Here is a 25,417-nt window from a genome sequence, read left to right as displayed (position 1 = left end):
TCTGTACGACTTTGTTCCAAAACGAATCGTTTTAAAGTTATAAGCAAAGAAAGCAGAAAGAAATCGACGTTGTTCGAAATTTTTAAATATTTTAATTTTTTTATTAATATTCCGGGCATATTTGAGAAGGAGCATAAGTCAATTATTATTACTGAAGGTGTCACCTAACTTTATCTGCAAAAATCCGAATGCCACCTTTCACATCCAAAAATAGACGTTTTTTCACAGATCCTTACTGGTCTAATATACTTCTTTTTAATTAACTATTTTTAATGGGAAATAAAATACTTTTTTTCAATATAATTCCTTGTGTGCATCGCATGTACACTAGATTTTTTTTATTCGTAACAAATTGAAAAAAAATATTGGGATGGCTGACAAATAATAAACTCGGATTGCCCGATCAAATTTAGCGTGGTAACCAGTACAACTAGATCATTTCGGCGATAATGCTTAAATTGATTATACATTTGGAGCTCGATAACTTATATACGGCTTAACCGATTTTGATCACTAAACATAGTTCGAAAGGTTTTGACAAGTAGTATCTGATGCATCTAAAATTTAAGGTCAAATACGATAACTGATGGTATTATAGGTTTTAGTGAGCTTGAAAACCCGTTTTTCGCATAGGAAGTGGATTTGATCCTACTTATGGGCCTATAACTTAAAAATTCGAATTTTCCCAAATATGAGGTATACACCGTTAGACACGTTTAAAGTCCTGCTACAATCGCTCAGTTATTGGCGCAATTCGTAGGTTGAAATTTTGAGCAATTGTCGAAAAACCAAAATTTCATAGTTCAATTTTTCAGTTTTTCGGCTATATCGAACTTTGTGTATATTTGATCCTGACCACTTTTAGACCAGGGCGCATCTGTAAAAATATTAGTACATTTGGACGTTGAGAGGTGACTCAAATTTTTTTGCAGAAATTGCTTGAAAGTAAATCAAATAATAATATTTGAGTTATCCTCCCTCTCAAAAAGGTCCGGAACATTGTTTAAATAATCAAAATGTCAAAACATTAAGGAAAAATTCGATTTTTTTTTGTTTTTTTGATAATAACTTTAAAAGTATTCATTTACGAGAAAAGCTCTACTGACATAAAAGTTGCGTAATTAAATTTCCTACAACATAGAATTGGTTAAAAATTTAAAAAATAGTCACCCTTGTTGCAAAATAGCAATAATTGTGAAAAAAAAACATACAAAAACAAGTATTCGCATTTTACGTTTTTCAACCATTTACGTTACACTTAGGACCTTCATATTTCACCCTGAAAAACTTTATGATACACTAAAACAATACTTTAAATTTAATTAAGATCGGCTCAATAGATCTTGCAAAATAAATTTTGCAATCCCGCTTTCGTAAAAAAATTCATTTTTTCAAAATGTTACAGGACTGAAAATAAAGCAGATAGCAAGTTGAAAAATTTTTTGCATATAGAAGTGTACTGTACCTTTCATTTGCAATTTTGAAAAATTAAAATCGATTAAAACCACGGCGTCAGGAATTTTTTTAAATAAACATTAATTATTGGTGCTACGCGCAGGACAGCGGATAGTTTGCTCTGATTGGGCTTTCCAATGACCTTTGATAATGATTCATACATTTTAATTTTTATTGCATTTCGATATAAATAAATAAATTTGTTTATTGCAAAATAAAAACACATACTTTATCCTTTGAAATAACACTTTTATTAGCAAAAACTTTCTTTGTTCATAAATTTTAACTTAATTAATAAAAGTTAATTATTTTTAAACATATGCAATTGTTTAAACAATATTTCACAAACAATAATAAAATTAGTTTGATTTTTGTGGAATTAAAATATTAAAATATAACAAAATATAGAGTAAGAAAATAATATATTAGATAAAGATTGGAAGAAATTTTGGTGGAAATCAACTTGTGTGAATCGAACACCGCTGTCCTGCGCGTAGCACCAAAAATTATTGTTTATTTCAAAAAATTTCTGACGCCGTGGTAATTAATCGATTTTAATTTTGAAAATTGCAAATGAAAGGTACAGTACCCTTCTATAAGCAAAAAAAATGAACTTGCTATCTGCTTTATTTTCAGTCCGGTAACATTTTGAAAAAATGATTTTTTTTTTGATAAAGCTAGATTGCAAAATTTATTTTGCAAAATCTATTGAACCGATCTTAATGAATTTTACAGTATTATTTTATTGTATCATAAAGTTTTTCTGGGTGAAATATAAATGTCCTAATTCTAGCATAAATGGTTGAAAAACGTAAAATGCGAATACTTGTTTTTGTATGGTTTTTTTAAATTATTGCTATTTTGCAACTAGGGTGGCTGTTTTTTAAATTTTTAACCATTTCTATATTATAGGAAATTTAATTACGCAACTTTTATGTCAGTACAACTTTTCTCGAAAATGAATACTTTTAAAGTTATAATCAGAAAACGAAGAAAAAAATCGATTTTTTCCTTCAATTTTTGACACTTTGATTATTTAAACAATGTTCCGGACCTTTTTGAGAGAGAGGATAACTCAAATATTATTATTTGATTTATTTTCAAGCAATTTCTGCAAAAAAATTTGAGTCACCTCTCAACGTCCATCTCAAAACAGATGCGCCCTGGACTATTTAAGCACCATTTGAAAGCGCTATTGATTTGGCGTATTTGCGGTTTTCCTGTCTCTCTTTGAACCTAAGATACATAGCCCCAAAAATATGCCGTGTTAATACCTACCTAGTCCTATAACTGACTTCATCATTATCAACCCGTGCACGTCGACTGCTGGATATAGGTCTCCCTCAGTTCTTTCCATCTGTTTCTGTTTTGTGCTGCTTCTTGCATCTAGTTACCGATAACATGCTTCTGATCGTAGGTCCATCTGGTTGGTGGGCGTCCTCTGTTCCGTAGTGCTTCTTCTCGTGGCCCCCACTCGACAATACGTTTTGTCCATCGGTTGTCTGCCAATCTGGCGACGCGTTCTGCTCAACTCCACTTTAGCAACGCGATTTTTTCGATAGCGTCTGTTGTTTTTGTTCTACGACGTATTTCTTTATTTGGTATTCGGTCCCTTAGGGAGACACCCAACATCTGGCGCTCCGTAGCCCTTTGAGTTATGCGAATCTTGTTCACTACCTTTCTTGTGAGTGTTAATGTTTCCGCTCCATAAGTGAGTACAGGCAACACACACTAGTCAAAGATTTTCCTTTTCAGGCATATGGGTAAGTCCGATTTAAATACATGGTTCAGTTTACCAAACGCTGCCCAGGCTAATCCTATGCGACGTGGGAGCTCGCACGTCTGGTTATCTCTTCCCAGTCCAATTTCATGTACCAAGTACTTGTAGGATGCAGTCTGCTCAATATCCATTCCATCAACAACAATATTACGATTTAGCACCAGATTAGTCATTATTTTCGTCTGTTGATGTTAATCTTTAGTCCGACCTCTAAGGAAGCGTCATATAACTTGTTCAACATTATTATTGCATCATCCATACGATCGGCTATAAGAGCGATGTCATCTGCGAATCTCAAATGACTGAGCTTCTCTCCATTTATGTTGATACCATATTTGTTCAGATCTGCCTTCTTAAAAGTGTGTTCTAACAGGGTTGTGAATAGCTTCGGCGAGATGGTGTTTCCTTGCCGTATTACTCGCTGTATACAGAATTTATTTGTTTGCTAATTAGATAGTCTTACGCTAGCCATTGCCTTCTGGTAGATATATTTTATCATGTTAATGTAGCGATGGTCTTTTCGGCATTCTGTCAATGCTTTTAACATTTTCTGCTGGTTTATGGTATCGAATGCTTTCTCGTAGTCCACTAATATCAGTGCCAATGGTTTGTTGTATTCCGCAGACTTCTCTATTAAGTTCTTTATTACCAGTAAGTGGTCGTTAGTGCTATATCCGGATCTTAACCCAGCTTGTTCTCTAGGCTGATAGAAGTCTAGCTTAGCCTCCAGTCTTTTTTTTGATAATTTTTGTGAAAAGCTTATATATGTGTGATAGCAAACTGATAGGAGATCAAACTTTTTAGATCTGTTATGTCACCTTTCTTGTGTAATAAAACAATGACTGCATTGTTCCATTGAGAACGGGTTTTTGCTTGGTAAATGCATTCGGTGAAAAGTTTAGCCAAAGCCTGGATAATTTTATTTCCACCTTGTTTGATTGCCTCGATCACTACTCCGTCATAGCCAGGGATTTATTATTTTTCATTTCTGAAAGTGTCTTTTTAACTTCGTATGGTTTTACTTCTGGCATTAATTCTGATCCCTGGTTTGTGATTTTGGGCAGGGGCTGATCTTGCCTTTCGTTGTTGCTCTTATACATTTCGCGGTAAAATGATTTGATAACCTTAAGGATTTCGGCTCTATCCGTAGCGATGTTGCTATCTTTGTTTCTTATTCTGTACATATTTTTGTTGTCAATGTTATTAGTATTTCGCCGGAAAACTTTTAAACTTTTGTTTTCTTGAATTATTTGAGCTATTTCTCTTGTATTATTTTCTCGTATATCTTTTCGGATTGATCGGTGGATATCTTTATTTAATTTCTTCAGTGTTGTGTAGTTGCAGTCGTATTTTTCCGTCAGCTGTCTTCTTTTACTTATTAATTATTTGCTATTTTGGCTTAATTTCTCTTTATGGGTCACGACCGTTGGGCAGCATTCCCTTTCTGTTCCTTTTAGTGCCTCCGTTATGAGATTAATTGCTAGTTCAATGTCTTCTATTTCGTTTTTCAAGTCTTGTATACTTCTGGTTAGTATATCTTCATATAGGTCGTTGTTTTCTAGGTTGAATCTATTTCTTCTTTCGTGTCTTGAAGATCATCTTGGTTCTTCCCGAGTTTACATTTATGTAATTGTATCCTCGCTCGGATTAATCTGTGGTCGCTTCCTATCGAAAATTTGTAAGTACTTCAATGTCTTTAAGTATTTCTTTTCTGTTCGTTATGATAAAATCTATCTCATTTTTGACACTTCCATCTGGGCTTATCCATGTCCATTTACGCTGAGGCTTTTTATCGAAAAGGGAGTTCATTATGGATAAATATTCCTGGTGTAAGAAGTTGAGCAGTCTTTGTCCTCGTTCATTTTTTCGCCATATCCATACTTGCCCATTGCTACTTCTGCATGATTATATCTTGCATTTAGTTTGAAGATGAGATACACAATTCTGGGACTTATGCTGTTAATGACCGAAAAATTTCCAGTGTAGGTTGGTTTGTTTAAAGGCTCTCCATTGAGTCCCTTCCTGGTTAATTTTGTTATAGATGTACGGACAGAAAAGATTAGGGAGGGAGCTCCTTGGTCAATGATAGTATCTTTTCTCTAGCCAACGAATTTCACCTTTTCCCAAAATAATAATATTTTTCTTTGCATTTCCTGAGCACTGGTACCTTATTGTCCTGTTTTACACATACCATTATAGTAACATTCTCTGTTTGTTGTTATTTTCGGCGTTTGGGGGAACAGTATTTTCACATTTATTTATAATATTAATTTTCAAAATAATTGCATATTTTCTATTTAATCCTGAATTGTATTTCACTGTTTTTATGTATAAGCTATTGATTATATATTTTAGAAAGGAACTACAACGTTATAACGGAGTTTTATTCTTTCATACGGTCAATGGACCTCTAAATATGAAAAACTGGCGGAGTGCTACCATTTAAAGGGGTGCGTTTTTGAGAAATGGGTGAATTAGTTCCTAGGCACAGGGCGAATTAGAGTGAGTTCTACGCACTTTTGTTACAAACACGTCTACAGGAAAATTGTTCTAGGTTAAATTTACTATCGAAACATCACATTTTAAAGTTAAAAATATTTTTTCTTACAAAAATATATTTAAAAGAACAGTAAGAAAAAACACGAAAGCTGGCAATTTTGTTTTTTGCCCCATAACTTTTTTCCATGGGGATATAGGTATAGGCATTAATTCACAGAAAAAATAACTCCATCCTTCCTGTTTAATGTGACGTTTAGTAGAAGTCTCTATGATATACATTTTCCAAAATATCATTTTTCAAAGTTTGACACTCACAGCGATTTTGGTCCATTTTCCTTATTACTTCTCAAACATTGTTATGTAACTTTTTTGCGTAGCTTTAGGTAGATGCAATTTTACATTATTTAATAGAAAGAAAACTCAATTACCTTTAAATTGGTCTATTGTAGAAGGCTGTGTGACTACTTTTAAGAAAGATATGGTTGTTCGAAATTTTATACTTTTAATGATTTTTGATAGATTTTACGATTATTTTTAAATTTCTCATTATAACTTTTTTTATTGTATATTTAGCATATGTTACTTATGGACAATAACGTAAATCCGGTCAATAACGTTAATAACCGGCCAATATCGACAATGGCCTCTTGAATTTGCCATTGTCGACAATGGCCGGATATTAACGTTATTGCCCATATTAACTGGACATTGATGATAATTTTAAATTCTTGATAACATTTCCATCATTGTCCGGTCAATGTCAACAATGCCCGTTGTTAATCGGTCAGTGTTGAAATTTAGACTCCAAGATAGGTTATGTTTATTATTTGCTTAATTTCTGTGCTCGTGTTGAAATTACTCGTACTAAATTTATGTAAAAAGTATTACAAAATGACATGGTTCACTATATTGTCAAAAGAAAAATAATTAGCCTTCAAAAGCTATCTTATATAAAAAAGTAATGGGACAACATATCTAATTTTATTTATTTTATCAACATTGGCCATTTGCTTTTGGCCACTGTCGTTATTGACCGGCTATTGATGGAAACTCTAATTTTAGGTTATTTTTTTACAACATTGGTCCATAGCTGATGCTATTGTCGTTATTGGCCGGGCATTGTCGCTAATTACCAGGGGAAATGGACATTCACGACAATGCCGGGTCTTTAACGGCAATGGCCAATATACATCATTGTCCGTAACATATACATTGTACAATAAAATAGAAAGCCTATTTTCTTTACTTTAAAACGGTGTATTGTAAAACTTCTAGGACTAGAAGATATGCTTTTTTTAAACAAGATCATCATCAGGGCTTTTCATTCCAGGTGTAATGTTTGCCGCTCTTACTTAGAGCTCTCAGATTCGCTTATTGCGGTGAATCACTCCGCATTTCACTTGTATGTTGTCAAAGTTTGTTATATGACTTGGCTTTCGTTACTATTTTCTTCCACTCATTTCGATATGTGCATAGTTCCCTCCAGTTTCTCACTTCCAGAATTTTGATATCTCTCATGACCTGGTCCTCCCATCTCTCTCTGGGTCTTCCTCTTGGTCTTTCAGTTGCCGGTTTCCATTTGGAGATCTTCTTAATCAGTCGGTCGTTTTTCCTTCTTTCTATGTGTCCCAGCCATCTCAGCCTCTGTGATTTAATAAATCTAACTATATCTTCTCCCTTCATTATGTCTCTTAGTTCATGGTTCATTCTTCTTCTCATTTCTCCGTTGTCCATTCTTATCGGGCCCATAATGCTTTTGAGGATTTTCCTTTCGAATATTCTCAATTTTTCTTCATCTTTTTCCGTGAGGCACATTGTCTCAGCTGCGTACGTAACTACTGGTCTGATTGCAACTCTGTATATTTTCAGTTTTGTATTTCTGGATAAGTTCTTGTCCTTCATAAGCCTATGATATCTCCAGTATGTTTTGTTGCCTGTTAGTATTCGTTCCGTTACTTCTTCACTTCTCTTGTTTTGGTCATTCACTATTACTCCCAAATATTTAAATTGTTGGACTCTTTCAAAAGTGTAGTTTTATATTTTGATTTCTCTCATCCTGTTATCTTCTCTTCTAGAGCAGAGTAGATATTTTGTTTTTCCTTCGTTAATTTCTAGACCTCTTTTCCGTGCTTCTTTTGCCAGGATTGTTACTGCTTCTTTTAATCTTTCCTTGTCTCTTCCCATAAGAACTAAATCATCTGCATATGCAACTATTTGTGTTGAGGAGTGGGCTATAGTTCCTTTAATTTTGCTGGCCTTGACTGTTCCTTCTAGTGCTATGTTGAATAATGTGGTTGACAGGGAGTCGCCTTGTCGCACTCCTGTTTCTATTGCAATTGATTTTGTGCTACCTTCTTCTGTTGTTACTTTGGCTCGAGCTCCATCCATGGTCATTTTTGTTAATCTGATTAATTTTGCTGGCATATCTTGATTTTTCATTTCAATAAATAATTTGTTTCTTCCAATACAGTCAAAGGCTTGTCTGAAGTCTACGAAGAGGATGTGGAGTTCTATGTTGTGTTCGTGGCATTTTTCTATTGTTTGTGTAACTATGTGGATCGCATCTGTAGTGGATCTGCCTTCTCTGAATCCTTGCTGGTAGTCCCCAATTTTTTTCTCTGTGAATTGATTAAGTTTTTGTTTGATGAGGGCTGTTAGAATTTTATATGTTGTACTCAGTAGAGATATTGCTCTATAATTGTTACAGTTTGTTACTTCTCCTTTCTTAAATATTGGTATAATTCTGCCTTCTTTCCAATCCTCGGGCATTTCTTCTGCTTCCCATATTCTAACTATTAGGTTATAGATGCTTGTTAATAACTTTTCCCCTCCGTTTTTAATTAGTTCATTGGGAATTTCATCTGGGCCTGGTGTTCTTTTCTGTTCATTTTTTGAATGATGGCTAAATATTCATCATGTGTTGGCATCCCTATTTCATTATCTCTAATGTCTTCCATTGCGCCTACCTCTTCTTCCGGGCTTTCTTTGCATCTATATAGTTCTGTGAAGTGTGTTTCCCATGATCTATTGTCAATTTTAACTACTGGTCTTTTCTTTGTTGAGCTTTTAGGTATCCAAATAGTTTGGCGCTGTCTTTACTATTAATTTCTAGTTCCTTTAACAAGTTAACAAAAAACAAGATATGCTTTTTTAAAATGTGACATATAGGTACACATGCAGTAGGTCCCACTAAGTTGGAACCACATAGAAAACTTTTTTGTTATTAACTTTATGAAACAAAATTATTCTTTATAAAATGCTCTGCATAGTCTAAAACCTAATGCTGGCCACTCACTTACGGATATCGAAGAGGCCGTGGCATGCAGGCCAGGACTGAAGGCCGTTATTTGAGTAGTTAAGTTAATGAACTGCAGTTGAGATGCCACACACATGCAGTTTTGTGATCGAGCGTGTCAACGCCCTTACGAAAACTGCGTGTATGTGGTGATTTTGGCCTTCAATTAACCGCCTGTCAGTCGCCCGGCCTCTTCGATATCCGTAAGTGAGTGGCCAGATGCAATCATCAGATATCAAATTTTATCAATAGTGTAACTTTATATTTCACTATATCGAAAAATGTTATTAACAAAAGTTATTTGGAATTAAAAATTATACTACAATATGCAATTATATTCTTCTAATTGAAAAAAATAAAAAAAACTTAAAATTTTTCTCAAATTTCGGATACTCTTGGAAATCCTACGGATATCTTGTTTAAAAATAGTCCTACAATTTTTTGCAATTCGCCATTTTAAAGTAAAGAAAATAAGCTTTTTATTATTTTACAATGTATATACCTAAATGTACAAGAAAAAAGTCATAATGAGAAATTTAAAAAATAATCATTAAAAATATCAAAAATCATTGAAAGTATAAAACCTTGAAAAAGCATAACTTGCTTAAAAATGGCCGTATAACTTTATACAATAGACCATTTTAAAGGTACTTGACTTCTCTTTCTATTAAATGTACCATTACATACATATACCTAGAAATGTGTAGAAAAAAGTTACAGAACAATGTTTGCGAATTAATGGGGAAAATGGCCCAAAAATTCTGTGAGTGGCGAACTTTGAAAACTCCTATTTCGAAAACTATAAATCCTAGAGACTTTTACCAAATTTCGTTTTAGAGAGGAAGGATGGAAGATATTTCTCGCTGAAGCAATGCCTCGCAATCTATATCCCCGTGGAAAGAAAAAAGTTATGGGGCAAAAAACAAAATTGCTTTCTGTCGTGTTTTTTCTTGCTTTTCTTTCGAATATATTTTTGTAAAAAAGAATATTTTTGACTTTAAAACATGATATTTCAATAGTAAATTTAACCTGGAATAATTTTCCTGTAGACGTGTTTGTACCAAAAGTGCATGGAACTCACCCTAATTCACCCTGTGCCTAGGGACTAATTCACCCTTTTCTCAAAAACGCACCCCTTTACATGGTAGCACTCCGCGGTTTTTTATACTGAGAGGTCCATTGACTATATGAGACAATAAAATCCCGTTAACGTTTTAGTTCCTTTTAGCTCTCTTATTTTGAACATAATCAATAGCCTAGTAGTCGTATAATACCGATTAAATTAGGTTTAGAACGATATAATAATAACCCAAAAATTTGTTTCAGCAATGACTTTATTCAACGGACTCATATCCACAATCAGTGATTAATCGAAAAGTTTTTTAACAAGGAGTCAAAGTGGCACCATTCAAGTTTAAATTCAGCAGAATGTCGAAATCGAATTCTTCGACAAGAAGCAATTCGATGGAGACTCCTGCTGAAGGCGAAAACGAATTAGAAAGTCCCAGAGGGAACGTCTCTCCAATATTGGAGAATGCCGACGGAAACGAACTCATCCCTGCCAGTCCACCGCCATCATACGAATACGTACTCGAAGAGGTGAGCTATAAATATTGTTTTATCTTCGATATATTTTACACTTTGGTTGACGTTATAGTGTAGGTATTCAAAAAATTGAATAAATTTGTTTTTTATATCTCATACTATGTAGGGACGCAACGTGTGCGGTCGGAGTAGTATCGAATTGGATTTTGATTATTTGGAGAATCGCAAAATACAGTTTGGACATCGCACACATCTTATGGAAAATATAATGTCACTCAAATTCAATAAAATTTATACGATTAGATTCGTTTTAATATAACGATCAATTCTTATCATTGCGCCAACTCTTAATTATGATTAATTACGCCGCAAATTGCAATTAAAGTTTATCGAAATCACATTCTTGGAGTCAATAAAATGTTAGTTTACAATCATTATTGCTCTGAGTGCTATTCATAACAGCTTAAATCCCGCTGGGCCTAAGCGGATTAGTGAAACTAATCCGCTGATTTATGGAGTACCGAAAATCTGGGTATTTTAAAATATTTTTTCTCTCTCTAACTTATGTACCTACCCATTTGATTTCAGATTTATTTATATCAATTTCTGCTTTTATTTTTGAAAATAGAGAGTTGGCGCACTGATAAGATTTGATCGTTAATTTAAAACGAATCTATTGGTATAAATTTTATTGAATTTGAGTGACATTATATTTTCCATAAGATGTGTGCGATTGAACGGCCACTGAAAATGAAACTATTGGCCATTATGTAAAACTGGCCGCTATTGTCAGGTTTTACGTTCACAAATATTTGGAAGTTTAATAATTAGTCCATTAAAATGTTAAATTTTTTAAGCCATACCTTGCATTTGTTAGAGGAGTCAATTTTATTTCTTTAATGTCTAGGGGGATCAGTAGAAGCTTAAGTTCAAGTTTTTGGGGTCGCCACCCTTGTCCCCCGGCCGCCATCTTGGAAATGAGGTGCAAAGGGGTTTCGCGCTATATCTCGTAAACTACCAACCCTACGGAAAATCTAATTAAACATAAAATGTAGCAAATTAAATGTTATACAATTTTGTTTCTATTACTTTTTATCGTCAAGTGACGAACAAAAAAGATATAAGCAAAAATATGTAAAAATTTTTAACAAGTTTCCTTTTGGATGTTATAACTTTGTTTCAGTTCATTTTAAAATAAAATAACATTATAGCAATTTTCTAGAGGGTTTTTCAGCGAACAATTTTCATTTTAAAGTTGTTTAATTCTATTTATTTATATAGGTTTTACAGCGCTCCAAACTTGACCAGATTCAATAAAAACAAAAGTTAGGCTTACTTTTCTATCTATAGGGTAAAGACGGGTAATAGCGGACGCTTAAGGTATTTTACTTATAAAAATATCAATTATTACTTCATAGTAATTAAAACATGTGCAAGTTAAATGATAAAGGCTACTTATTGATACCTTATTTAAAAAACAGCATAAACAACATTAAAACTAATGTAATAAACATTAAAAAAAAATACAGTTGTGTCCAGTTTTAGCCAGGCTTGTCGGGTATTGGCGTCAGAGGGCCGCTATTAGCCTTATCCCAATTTTATTGGCAAAAGTCACACACAAATATTTTTTGTGCATCAGTGCATGCTTTATGAGCCCAAAATGCACATAATGTACATCTCATCCATACCTCGTTGTTTTTTCCAAATTCTCCTCAGACTAAGCAAATAGGTATCTTCATTACTATCTTTGTCTTCTTCACTGTCCCAAAAAATTTTTTCTTGGTCAGTTTCGTCCGCATAGTTCACTTTACCTTTGTTTCTCTTAGATTTTTCTTGCTTCTCGGATTGCTTTTCTTGCACAATTCTTCTTTTCGCAATAATTCGTTTTGAAGAGTCAACTTTTTTTAGACATTTTTCTTCTAGTTCTGCTTTAAATGGTGTTGAAGTAAAAATTTTAGAGTGTTGTTTTTTGCTGTTTCGAGTCTTCTATTTTGTTTCCGATGTACAAGGCAATGCTAATATTTCTGTAAAACTGGTTCCTACACCATCGTTTGCTGTCTTATTTACTTCAGCTGACGCTTTGTTCTCATTGTTAGTTGAAGTCGAAGGAATGGGAGATTTCTCAGTTGTTGAACGGCATTTGACTTCAGTTGATGATTTTTCAGAAGTTGTTTCTCCTTTTGAACATGTGTAATATTTCAATTATTTTCGGTCTCTTCACTTGGTCTGCTATCATTCAGAGTCGCTGCAGGTAAGAAAAGGGGTCAGTCCGCAATTACCCGCTTGTCAGCCATTAACCAAAATCATGTGTCCGGTATTAGCCGAAATGTTTGTTCAAAAATATTAGGTTATAACGGCGATCTCCTAAGGAATTAATGAAAATAATTATGTTCAAATGCTCACTAAAGAATCACATTCAAATTTCACCTTCACTAGAGAGACAAATATTGCAATACTTAAAAATATTTACCTACCTTTAAAAACACAGTTTGTTGTCTATGCACACTCAAGAAATCATTTTTCGTTTGGGAAATTTACAAGCGTAGCACTACTCAATTCAAAACTTGTCAGACGACTGACTTTGTGTATTGCTACACTTAGCGCGGCAAAGTAAATATTAGAGAGTTAGTCTGGCCAAAATATAATGTGTCCGGATTTAGCCGCGTGTCTGCCATTACCCGACTTTGCCCTATTATATATTTTTTATTCATACAATTTAATTTGATTTTAACATTCCTATGCTATTATTCATCTGTTTTTGACCTTTCTCCCCACTATAAAACTTATAACCCTAAGCATATATAGAAAAGGCTAAAGAAGTTGTTTGAGGACAAATTCGCCGGTTCAGAAGAAGAATGACGCAACCGCAAAATGCAAAATTCTTAAGAAGAGCAAAAAACGATTTTTTCGATATCAAAATCATAAAGTATAATCAAAATTAGCCATTTAACACACGGTGGTCAGGATCTCGAGATATAAGCGTTTTTTTGGGGTGTGTCGCTTGTCTATGAAGTAACATAACTTTTTTCATATTGTATATTTTGACTTAAAATTTTCCAAAAAACTTCTTCATGAATTATATTTTATTGTTGTGTTGGTTAAAATTATAAACTAAAAAGTTTGTCACTCAACTTTTTTAAGTAAACATGAAACTAACGAAATATGATGACAAAATGTTTAAAAACTAACAACTCCTTTTCTAATGAGTTTAAACAGTTTGGACAAATTACATTGTTATCTACATACTTCAAAGATAACACAGTAAAATTTTCAAAATAAAATATTTTCAGCGACCAAAGATACAGCGAGGTAAATTTGAAAAATCATCAAAATTTATTTTCGGCATTTTTGTATAAAATTTGATTCTTGAACATGTTCCACCAAATCTAGATAAAAATAAACTTCCAATTCGGATTCAGCGACCTCGAAAACATAAAAATAGGCCAAAATTGGTCATTCACCTTAAATTTGATTTTCGTGGTCGGCATAACGATTGCTGCCGCTCGACTAATATAGGTATATGTAGATAGAAAAATATTTTTTTTATTGTATTCCTATGAGAATTCGAGAATCTGGTCAAGATTGGAGCGCTGTAAAACCTAGATAATAAATATAATTTAACAACTTTATAGTGAAAATTGTTCATTGAAAATTCCTCTACAAAATCGCTATGATGGTATTTTATTGTGAAATGTACGGAAAAGAAGTTATAACCTCCAAAAGGAAACTTCTTACAAAATTTTCTCATATTTTTGTTTATAAAATTGCATAAAATTTAATTTGCTACATTTTATGTGTAATTAAATTTTCTGTAGAATTGCTAGTTAAGGAGATACAGCGCGAAAGCCCTTTGCACCCCTTTTTCCAATATGGCGGCCGGGGGACAAGGGTGGCGACCCCAAAAACTTGAGCTTAAGCTTCTACTGAACCCCTCTATACATTAAAAAAATAAAATTGACTCCTCTGAGAAATGCAACCCTAAATGTAACATTTCAATGGACTAAATACAAAACATAAAACTACATATACTAGGAAAAAAACGGATGTTAAGCTTTTTAAATGCATTTGTCAATTTTTGTTTGTTTTGCATTTTTTAGCCTTGATTTAAGAACCTCAGCTTCACATTTAAGTAAAATTCGAGACACATCGAAAAAAATAGTCATCATTTCTTCTTCTTGTGTTCTTCTTGTGTTTTATTTCCATCAACAAAATAGACAAAAAATATTTTGGCCTATATTCACAGTAGTTATATTAAGAGGTAAATTCTTATGAAATGGGCTTTAAATATTTGAGATTATTTGGCCGCGTTCATATTATAAAGGTGGCCGTAAATACCAGGTCATAAATAAATAATAGTCCATGTGGTGAGACCGCTCCCGTCTGAAAAAATTTCTGATTCGGTTTCTTTGTGGATTCCTATTCAAAAATGTCTCCTTTAAACAAATCTGAAGGGTGCCGGGCGGAATTTTTGGGCAGAAATTGTTTAAACAATTTTTTAAACAAATACAAAAGATCACCTTGTTTTGCTCTGAAATATATATTTTTAGGTTTTATGGGTCATTCTAAATAAGAAAGGTATCTTGTAATTTTTCTCAAAAATTAATAGTGTTCGAGTTATAAGCGATATAAAATCTGAAAAATGCTAAAATACGAATTCTCGAGGCTTAAAAACTCATATTTAGATTAGTATTTTTGAGGTTGCCAGATATTTAATTTGAAGGTTAAACATTCATCTTTAAGATTCTGAAGAGTGATCGCGTTTAATTTTAATTTATATCGTTGTTATTTAATTGTTAAATATGCATGTTTATCCGATTTTTTTGCAGGTGCGGCGCGCTCTATTTCAAAAATCTCCTATTTTCCTCCGAGAAATAATTTTTATAGATTCTTTGGGATATTCTAAATAAAATAAATATCTTGGCATTTTTCTCAAAAGTTAATAGTTTTAAAGTTATAAGCGATTTAAAGTTCGAAAAATGACAAAAAACGTATTTTCGGTTTTTAAATCGCTTGTAACTTTTAAACGATTAACTTTTGAGAAAAATGTCAAGAAACTTTTTTTTTTATTTAGAATGTGCCAAAGAATGTAGAAAAAAATATTTTTCGGAGGAAAATAGAAGATTTTTGAAATAGAACGCGCCGCACCGAAAAAAAAATCGGATGGACATGCATATTTAACAATTAAAAAACAACGATTTAAATTAAGGTTAGACGCGATCACTCTTCAGAATCTTGAAGCTGAATGTTTAAGTATATGGCAACCTCAAAAATTCTAATTTAAATATGAGTTATTAAGTCTCGAAAATGCGTATTTTCGCATTTTTCAGATTTCAAATCGCTTATAACTCGAAAACTATCAATTTTTGAGAAAATTTACGAGATACTTTTCTTGTTTAGAATGACCCATGAAACTTAAAAAAAATATATGCTATGGAGCAAAAAAAACGTGATCTTTCATATTTGTTTAAAAGAATTAATCAAACAATTTCTGCCCAAAAATTCCGCACGGCACCCTTCATATTTGTTTAAAGGGGACATTTTTGAATAGGAATCCACAAAGAAACCGAATCAGAAATTTTTCCAGACGGGAGCGGTGTCACCACATGGACTATAAGTGAATGTAATATAATCGGTTTGAGAAATTTTGAAACTGGCCGTTGTTACAGGTGGTCGTTGACAGAGATTCTACTATATAATCTATTCAAAACAAAAATGACAATTTCATTTTTCAGACTCGTCTGAAAGCTAAAAGTGAGCTTTCTTCTCCAACAAACCCTACGAAAGGACCAGAAATAATGCATAAATCAAGTAAAGAATTATATAAAGCAGTAGCCAAACAGTTTGGAATAACTTGTAAAATGTCCGACCAATGTAGGTAAGTATTGTCAAATGTTTTTTATAAAAATAGAGATTAAAAGAATCAAACTTAACGACAGATAACTAAGAAGAATCTTTGGATCAACGCTACGTAATTTTGTGAAGGTAGATTTTCTTTCAATAAAAACACAAACAATTGTTATGCAAAGACCCAAATATGGTTCTTCTCATAACCTTTTTTTAGTGCCACCTCATTTTTTGTAGCATCTTTAGTGATGCCACAGAAAGGTTCTGGCCTTAAAAAGTGTCTCTCGTTCCTTGTTTTGCCAACATATCTGCTCGTTTATTCCCATGCAATCCTTCATGACACGGCACCCATATTAAAGACACTTTATTTTATTTTCTTCTGCCAGGTTGTTGAGGAGATCTATGCAGATCCTCGCCAGTTTTTATTTCGTGAGTGGGTTCTATACTAATGTTGATTCTCTTAGCGTTAGAGTCTCCATTTATGATCTCCACCGTGATTCTTATGATTCCAATGCAGGCCACCAAAGTAAAAACTTCAGCCTGGAAGACAGTTGTATTTGGACCTAAGCTGTAAGATTTATTATAGTTGCACGTTTGTCCAAAGACTCCTGATCCAGTATTATGGGCAGTTCTAGATCCATTAGTGATGATATAGTAGATTCGCTATTCTGAGACACAACTGTCTACACTACAATCACAATAAAGATGCACTGGAAATTAACAACCACTAGGAGCACTCCCAAATCATGATTGCAGTGTAAACAGTTGTGTCTCACATTAGCGAATCGACTATACCTGTGATAGCCTTTAATGAAGCCGTTCCTATTCAAGGCTCCTGTTATATTTAGAAGCGCTTGTCTTTGCAAGATTGCAAAGCCGTCTTACTCCACCAAAGTACTGAAACATAAGTAATTGTCGGTCGTATCATTGATGTGTATAACCAACAGATTACCTTTGGTTTCACTCCAGATTTTACTTACAACTCGTTTGCAGTTTCAGAAGAGTCGTTTAGCCCTGTTGGTTATATTGTTAATATAACAGCCTAACATAATTGGAGCCTAATTGGCTCCAATTGTGTTTGAAATCCAAGATTACCCCTAGATATTTGACCTCATTGTGTATTTCTAGTACCTCTCCAAATATTGGCCTATAAGGCAAGCCGCACATTGGGACGCAGGTGACATAGGCGACGCAGTGCAGATCAGGTTACACAGGTCAGAAAATATACGTGTCACGCAGTGTGAGCGCATATTTAGAAGCAGTCCTCTCGAAAATTTTGAGGTGCGAATATCAAATATATTATGTGAACGTAGAAAGAGAATTTTATAATTTAAATAATGGCGTTATTTCTGGACAGTTCCGACAGAGAACAATAACCACAGAGAAGCGTCACGACCGTACTTAAAACGTGTACTGTTTTTGTAGACGCATGCGCGAACCTGGTTGCTTTAAGTGTTCCCAACACATGCTAATTCCAGCTAATTCTGTCGGTCTGGTTGTTTTACGATAGTCCGTAGGCGTGTATGGTAAATACTCGACTTAACAAGTTTGTTTGAGCATTTATATAATAATTATACATAATAGTTAAAATGTCTGGTTACTCGTGTGTGGTTCACGGATGTTACTCTGCGACAGGAAGAGGAATAAGTTTATTTAGATTTCCTAAGAATAATAACAGGTAATTGTTATTGCTTTGTAATTTATACATATTAGTTATTAGGTTTCTAATAGTCTTAATTTGACTTGATTAAATATTATTGATAATAAATCATGACGAAAGTGATTCATTTTCTTGTATACATTACCCCTAAGTAATGCAAATAAAAACTAAACTTCGTTCTGCCAAGCAACGGATATTTCAAAAAATAATAAATTTGGTGTCAGTGCATGTATTTCATAACAGACGCAAGTCTGCAAAGGGCCAACCAGGTCAAAACAGATGTCCGGGTGTCATCGCATTCTAATGGAGAATTCTCACGACGAGGTCGAGGCGCGTGTTGAAGCGAGATTCAAGTGGGTCCTAATTTAAACGTCGGCAAAGAGAGATATAATATATATATAATAGTGGAAAAGAAAGAGAACGCAGATACCCTACAAGATGGTAAAATTAGTAATATTTACACTTTGTGATAAAATGTCCCGAATATGTCCCGAAGAATACAGGCAACCAAAAAGTTGACCGCTCTCAGTGGTGGAGATAAAAATATTAGTTGGTTTTTTTAATTGTCGCAATGATAAAAATTAGAACAAAACGTAGTTTGACCATAAAATTACCACGCCACTGATCATACCCTCGGCTGACGAGACATCCACACTATCTACAGGCTAATAAATTTTACCATTTGGTGTTATTTTAAGGGTCATAAATACCAAATTTTGACAGAAATTTCTCTATCTCTTCTTACGTTTAATCTTTTTCACGTTGGGTTGAATTCCGTCTTCAGTTTTTATCTTTTTCTGTTACATTTTTTTATTTCACTCATAATGTCGCAACACGCTCTGTCAGTTTTCCTCTTAAGATATCCTATTTTTATGAAATAAAAATATATAGAGTTCTATATACACGACAATTTCTGATCTGATTTAAACGACGCAAAAAAAATACTATTCAAACTAAAAATTGTTGGAGACATAATTGGGGCGATAATTTTGAAAATCTTAAAATTATAGCAGAACAAGACTTCAAAATTGCAAAAACACGGTTGCAAATTAACAAACTTACATTAAATTATGAAAAAATTAAATACTTATCTACCTTCTGCAGTGCAGTATACAAAAATATTGCCAACTTTTAATTCGTTAAATATAACAAAGATTAAATATATCGATCGGAGTATACATCTAAATCGTATTGTAGTCATATGTTTTGTTAACATTTTGTTTTTTGAATGTACCTGATATCTTTAGAAACAAAGAAAATAGACGATTTTGTAGTTTAACATGTCTTTTGTGGATGCAAAGGTACAAAGGTGGATACATCGATATTATATTGTAGTCTTGTGTTTTATTTCACAACGTATTATGTTTTCCATTTTTTGCGTTATTTTTTCGGGTATTAGCGCACTTATCACCGAATATTATAGTATAGGTCCCCGTGCGTGACAAGCTTTAGGTTCTTGACGTTCGGCAATATTTGTGCTGCTTAGAGCTATTTAAAATATTAAAACTATTATTATTACTATTATTTAAAATACAGAGATAAAATTCAACTTCAAGAAAAATTGTCAAATTATGAAACATGGAGAGAATTAAATGTAAAATGTCTTCATACTTTTGCTCCAAAGATATATTAGAGTCCATATATAGTCCATAAAATTTAAAAATATCTTTCTATCTAAAAATCTATAAATTCTTTGTTTAACATTTGTAGTGCCCAAGCATGGATAAAAGCTTGTAACAGACAAGATTTGCTATTTAAAATGGATTCACTATATAATAGTTATAGGATTTGTGAACTGCACTTTGAAGACCAGCTTATTTTAAAAGGAAGTACAAGAAAAACATTAGTCCCTGACGCAGTACCTACAATATTTCCATGCAATATAAGCAATATAATTGACCACGGTGAAGATATTCAAGAACCACCAAAAAAGATTATCGTTTTAGGTTTGTGTACATTTCAGTTAAAAATAGTATATTGTACAACAAGTGAGAAAAAACACATATTTCTCACGAGCGCAGAAGTTTGTTGGCACGAGCCGATGGGGAGTGCCGCAAAAAAGCGAGGGAGAAATAAACTTGCGTGCATAGAAATCAGCCCATTTAAAAATTTGGTCATTTTTGATATCTCGTATTTCCTAAACCTGTTGGCCGATTTAAGTCATTTCTTAATATGTTGTAGCTTGATTCTTAAACAATACCGCTGTAATCATATTATTGCTAAACAGGTAAATTTTCATTGTATACCGGCTGTACGAATCAAACTCTGTTTTTTTTGGCGGCCCTTTTGGATTTTCTATAATGAACTCTTTATTAATAGTCAAGCCCTTTCATTTGATACCCATATTGAAGTAGTTGTGAAAAAATATGTAATCCGCCATTTTGTAGCGGTGGACATCTTGGATTTACAATGATACTGAATGTATGTAATGTATGTAATGTTACAAATCGGTGTAATTGTAACGATTCGTATAAGACTTTTTTGATTATTGTTTAGATTGTTGCATATTTATATTTATAGAAATATACTCTTACAGTACTTCTTGGGTTTTTATTCGTTTGCTCCGATATTCGACTTTAAAGGAAAAATGTACTTTTGATACGTTTCCAAGACAAGAACAATATTGACATTCAATTTCAACATAAAGTTTCTTGTTATCGATCACGAACATTTGTCACCCAAAGAGAATTGGAACTTTCAGAGTTTGTGACATTTCCGTGGCCGTTACAATGGCTGTGTTTTTTTTTCGATAACCTATATTAAAAAATATAATTTATTAGGAAATACCTCGACGAACAAATTATATCTTGTATCAGCCCAAGCCAAAAACAAGCAGTGAATGTCACACCTACCGTAATAAATAGATATATTTTATTATTGGTCTTTCAATGCCAAAATCAGGATAAACAAAAAGGTATTTTCATTTATGGTTCCAATCCATATGATTTTCACCATTACTTTGCATTGTGCGATATATTTGCAACCTTTTGTAAATCAAAAATAATTCCATTATTATAAAGAATGCCAACAAAAGCCGGCCCTGTACGCAACTTTTTTCTCGGTGAGATATTTTATATTTATTGAAAGTCAACATAAATGACGATAAATGTTTAATTTTATTTACGAATTTATATTGTGTGATATGCCCACTGACTATTGCTTCGATGGCCGCTCTGGTTGCTTTAAGTGTTGTTGTCGGCTTAACCACGAAAGATCAAAGGCGTGTCGTTTCTCTGTGGTTATTGTTCTCTGGTTCCGAGTCAGAGTCAGACGCTGAACTTGAAGAAACAGTTTTATTATTCAACATAAAGAGAAAAAAATCATTTTGGAAAAGCAACTATATGAAAAAGAGAAATACTCATGGGGAATTTGCACTATCATCTGAATACTCTGAGCCTGCTTATTTAAATTATTTTCGGTTAAGCAGAAAACAAGTTGATGAAGTACATAATATAATAGAAAAAAGTATTTGTTCAGATGGTTGTATTTCCCAAAAACCAATAGGAACTAAAGAAAAACTAGCTATTTTTTTAAGGTATTATTTTTGTTAATTTTATGTTCTACTAAAAAATACAAAAATATCCATTTAAACAATCATAATTATATACTCTATAATTTTCCACAACATTACGAATATTACCGGTATTAGCGGTTTGAGGAGTTGTAAGCATTTGAGCATAAAAAAGATATGTTGGTAACAGGAGCTACAGGATTATCATAATGTTGATTTTCAGTATGCTGGCTACTGTGACTGGAACTTGGTGATGAAAGAGGTGTTGACGAGTAAGGCTACTGCTGATTATGGGTAATCATTCATTTCGAATATAACCACACAAAATTTTACTAGAAACAAACAAACTGAACAATTATGTTTATATTTTTGTACAATTTAGAATTTAACTTAGGTGTTAAACGTGGCAACAATGCGTTCCATATTATTGACAGCGCCAGTGCGGGGTGGCAACTCTGTCTCTCGCGAATTGACGTGCGACGTGCAGCGCAAGAAAAAAGAAGATTCACTCTCTGATTTAACCTTCACAAAAGAAAAATGAAGTCATGTGCATTGTAAAAACTAAATGTTTGATTTTATGTATTCAAGTAAATTTGATTTAATAAAGTATTATTTTAACGATTACTACAGTCCATTAAATCGAAGTAACCATTTTTGGTCCTTCGAGCCGGATGTATTAAAAACCTATAAGCGGTATTCAAGAATAAACTTGTTGATTGCACGTGGTGAGTGGTGATGGTTCCTGATTTTAGCCAAGAAGCGGTACAGGGTACAGTGATAGCATTGATTTGAGGAGAAATAAATGTGAGTCTTTTCCTATTTTTTACAATTCCTGATTATCTTGGTGTAGTTTGATTTGCACAAGTATACAGTATACCGGTGTTTAGATTTATGAATTTAATTCATGTGACTATTTGATTTGCTGATTAGGTATTTCATTAATTGGAATTTGATTGATTTACGGCATAAATAATTAATTATTGTCGTGTGAATAAGTATATTTTTTGGGATTTGTTGATTTATAGATGTATTTTTATGATTGGGTTTTATGTAAGGTATTTTTAGTTAATACTAAGTAGATTATAACAAAGATTACAAGGTATATTTAACCTGCAATTGTTCTGGAATTTGTCTATTGTAATTGATTGCCAGTAAATACAGTTTGAGGTGCATAATTGCTCTTTATGTTCGTACAAATTTAAATATTTAATTGATATTGATATTGGGTTTTGATTTATATAAAAAGTATTTAATCCATTCTTCATTGACAATATGAGGACTTTAAAAGCAGCAGAAGTTAAGCAGTTGTACAAAAAACGAGCGTTAATTTTAAAAAGATTAGAAAGCTTCGTAGAATTTATAGAACCATTGGAATCGATTAATGATTTAACTGAACAGAAGATTTCTGAACTAGAAATCAATGTTCAAGATATTGAAGATAGTAGAAAAGAGTTTAACTCTGTTCAGGAATCGATAGAATTAAATTGTGCTGACGATTTAATCGATGATGAGTTTGAAAAAAGAAAGAATTTTGATGATAAATACCGGAGATATATGTCAATTGCTAAATGTATCTCAAAAAAGTGGTATTTTAGTCAGGAGTCAGGTGATTTTAGTTCTACGGCCAGGGTGGAACAAAGGGAAACAGTACAAGGTGCTTGTGGATTGGAAGGGATTCGATTACCTCCAATAAGACTCCCTTCATTCAATTCAGACTATTTAAGATGGTTAGAGTATAAAAATACTTATGAGGCTTTAATTCATAATAACAAAACTCTTTCAGACATTCAAAAATACCATTACCTAAAGTCAAGTTTAACGGATGAAGCTATAAGTATTATTCAGGATTTAGATTTTTCTCCACAGAATTATATGTATGCATGGGAAACTTTGTGTAACAGATACAATAATAAACGAATGTTAGTGGATAATCATATTAAAGCTCTGTTTAATATTCAAAATTTAGCAAAGGAATCGGCAAGTGGTATACGAACTTTAATTGATACGGTAAAGAAACATTTATATGCACTTAAAAGTCTTGAATTGCCTACAGAACATTGGGATGCAATAATTATTCATATAATTTCATTAAAATTGGACAAAGTTACTTCTCGTGAATGGGAATTGATTAAGGGTGATAATAATATGCCCCGATTAGATGAACTCTTTGAATTTCTGAAAAAACGTGCTGATTTTTTGGAGACATTAGATTTAAATCAACAAGTTAGTCAAAATAAGTCTGATAATAGAAATAAAAACTTATCACGTTCATTGGTGGTAAATAATGCAGGAAAGAGTTGTAATTTTTGTAAACAGGATCACATGATATACAATTGTGAAAAGTTTCTCAAATTATCCATAAATGATAGGTGGGCTCAGATTAAAAAATTAAAATTATGCAGTAACTGTTTATGCATAGGCCATTTTAATTCAAAATGTCAAAGATTTGGTTGTAAAATTTGTAAACGTAAACATAGTTCCCTATTGCATGAAAACAAGCATGAGGATTCAAGTTCAATTGAAAATATAGATTTACAGCAAAAAGGTGTAGCAGACGGTGTAAGTAATGTTAGCTCGTTATTCTCAAATCAGCTGACTGATATTGAAAGTAATTTAAAACAATCTAGTAATGAGATTTTAGCTTTGCAAAATAAAAGGGAAATTGAATCTGCTAGGAGTTTAGTCTTGTTGAGTACGGCTAATATTAAGGTTGTTGACCATTTGGGTAACTGTCATATAGCTAGAGCAATTTTGGACTCTGGGAGCCAATCTTGTTTCATTAGCGAAGAATTTTGCAAAAAATTAAATTTAAAAACAGAAAACACTAGGATTTGTGTGACAGGCATTAACAATTCTTCAACCTCCTTAAATAAAAAATGTAGGGTTCAGATTAAATCGAGATTTAATGATTTTTCGTCAATTGTTGACTGTTTAGTAGTTCCCAAGATAACAGATAATTTACCTGCATATACTTTTGATATGTCTAAGTGGAACATACCATCTAATCTTGTGCTTGCTGATGAATCATTTAATGTTTATGATAAGATTGATATTTTAATAGATGCTAGTTTATTCTGGGATGTTATTTTAGATGGGCAGATTAGGCTTGGAAAAAATTTACCTATGCTTCAGAACACAGTATTTGGATATATTGTGACTGGAAAGATTTCAAATCCCTCACAAAGTGTTAAATGTCATTTCTCAGTTCAATTATCCGAAAACGATTTATATAAACAATTACAAAGATTTTGGTCTCTTGAAGAGCCAATGGATGTACCTATAGAATCTGAAGAAGATAATTTTTGCGAAGAGCATTTTCAGAAAAATGTGTCTAGAGCAGATAATGGGCAATTTATAGTAAAGGTTCCTTGGAAGAAAGGTCCTTTAGATTTAGGTGATTCTAAACCTATGGCGATTAAAAGATTACTAAACCTTGAGAAAAGGTTTCAAAGGGATTTCAATTTTAAAAGGGATTATATTGAATTTATGAATGCATATAAGGATTTAGGTCATATGACCTTAGATAATTCAGATTCAGAGGCATCTTATTTTTTGCCGCATCATGGGGTGATTAAAAGTGAAAGTCTAACGACTAAACTAAGGGTTGTATTTGATGGGTCTTCACCATCCAGTAATGGAAGATCGCTGAATGACATTCAGTATGCTGGCCCAGCGATACAAAATGATATCATAGGAATTTTATTGCGATTTAGGGAGCATAAGGTGGCAGTGATTTCGGATATAAGTAAAATGTACAGAATGATTCTCTTGCATGCAGATGACAGGTCAATGCAAAAGATTGTATGGAGAGAAAATCCATCTGATCCA

At 32.9% G+C, this 25,417-nt stretch overlaps 1 protein-coding gene across 1 annotated transcript in view; it reads left to right on the top strand.

Annotated features, from left to right (window-relative positions):
• Positions 1–25,417, top strand: part of LOC114338818 (uncharacterized) — a 42,758-nt gene that overhangs the window by 8,386 nt on the left and 8,955 nt on the right. The window contains exons 2-3 of the mRNA XM_028289432.2: positions 10,356–10,628; positions 16,307–16,449. Of these exons, the coding sequence (XP_028145233.1) occupies positions 10,458–10,628; positions 16,307–16,449 (314 nt within the window). The 5' untranslated portion in view covers positions 10,356–10,457. The remainder of the gene's footprint in view (positions 1–10,355; positions 10,629–16,306; positions 16,450–25,417) is intronic.

The sequence above is a fragment of the Diabrotica virgifera genome, chromosome 2, assembly GCF_917563875.1.
Source record: "Diabrotica virgifera virgifera chromosome 2, PGI_DIABVI_V3a".
In the NCBI taxonomy this organism is placed as follows: Eukaryota; Metazoa; Arthropoda; class Insecta; order Coleoptera; family Chrysomelidae; genus Diabrotica; species Diabrotica virgifera.
Note: the sequence above shows the minus strand (reverse complement) of the source record. Positions and strands in the feature narration are given on the sequence as shown.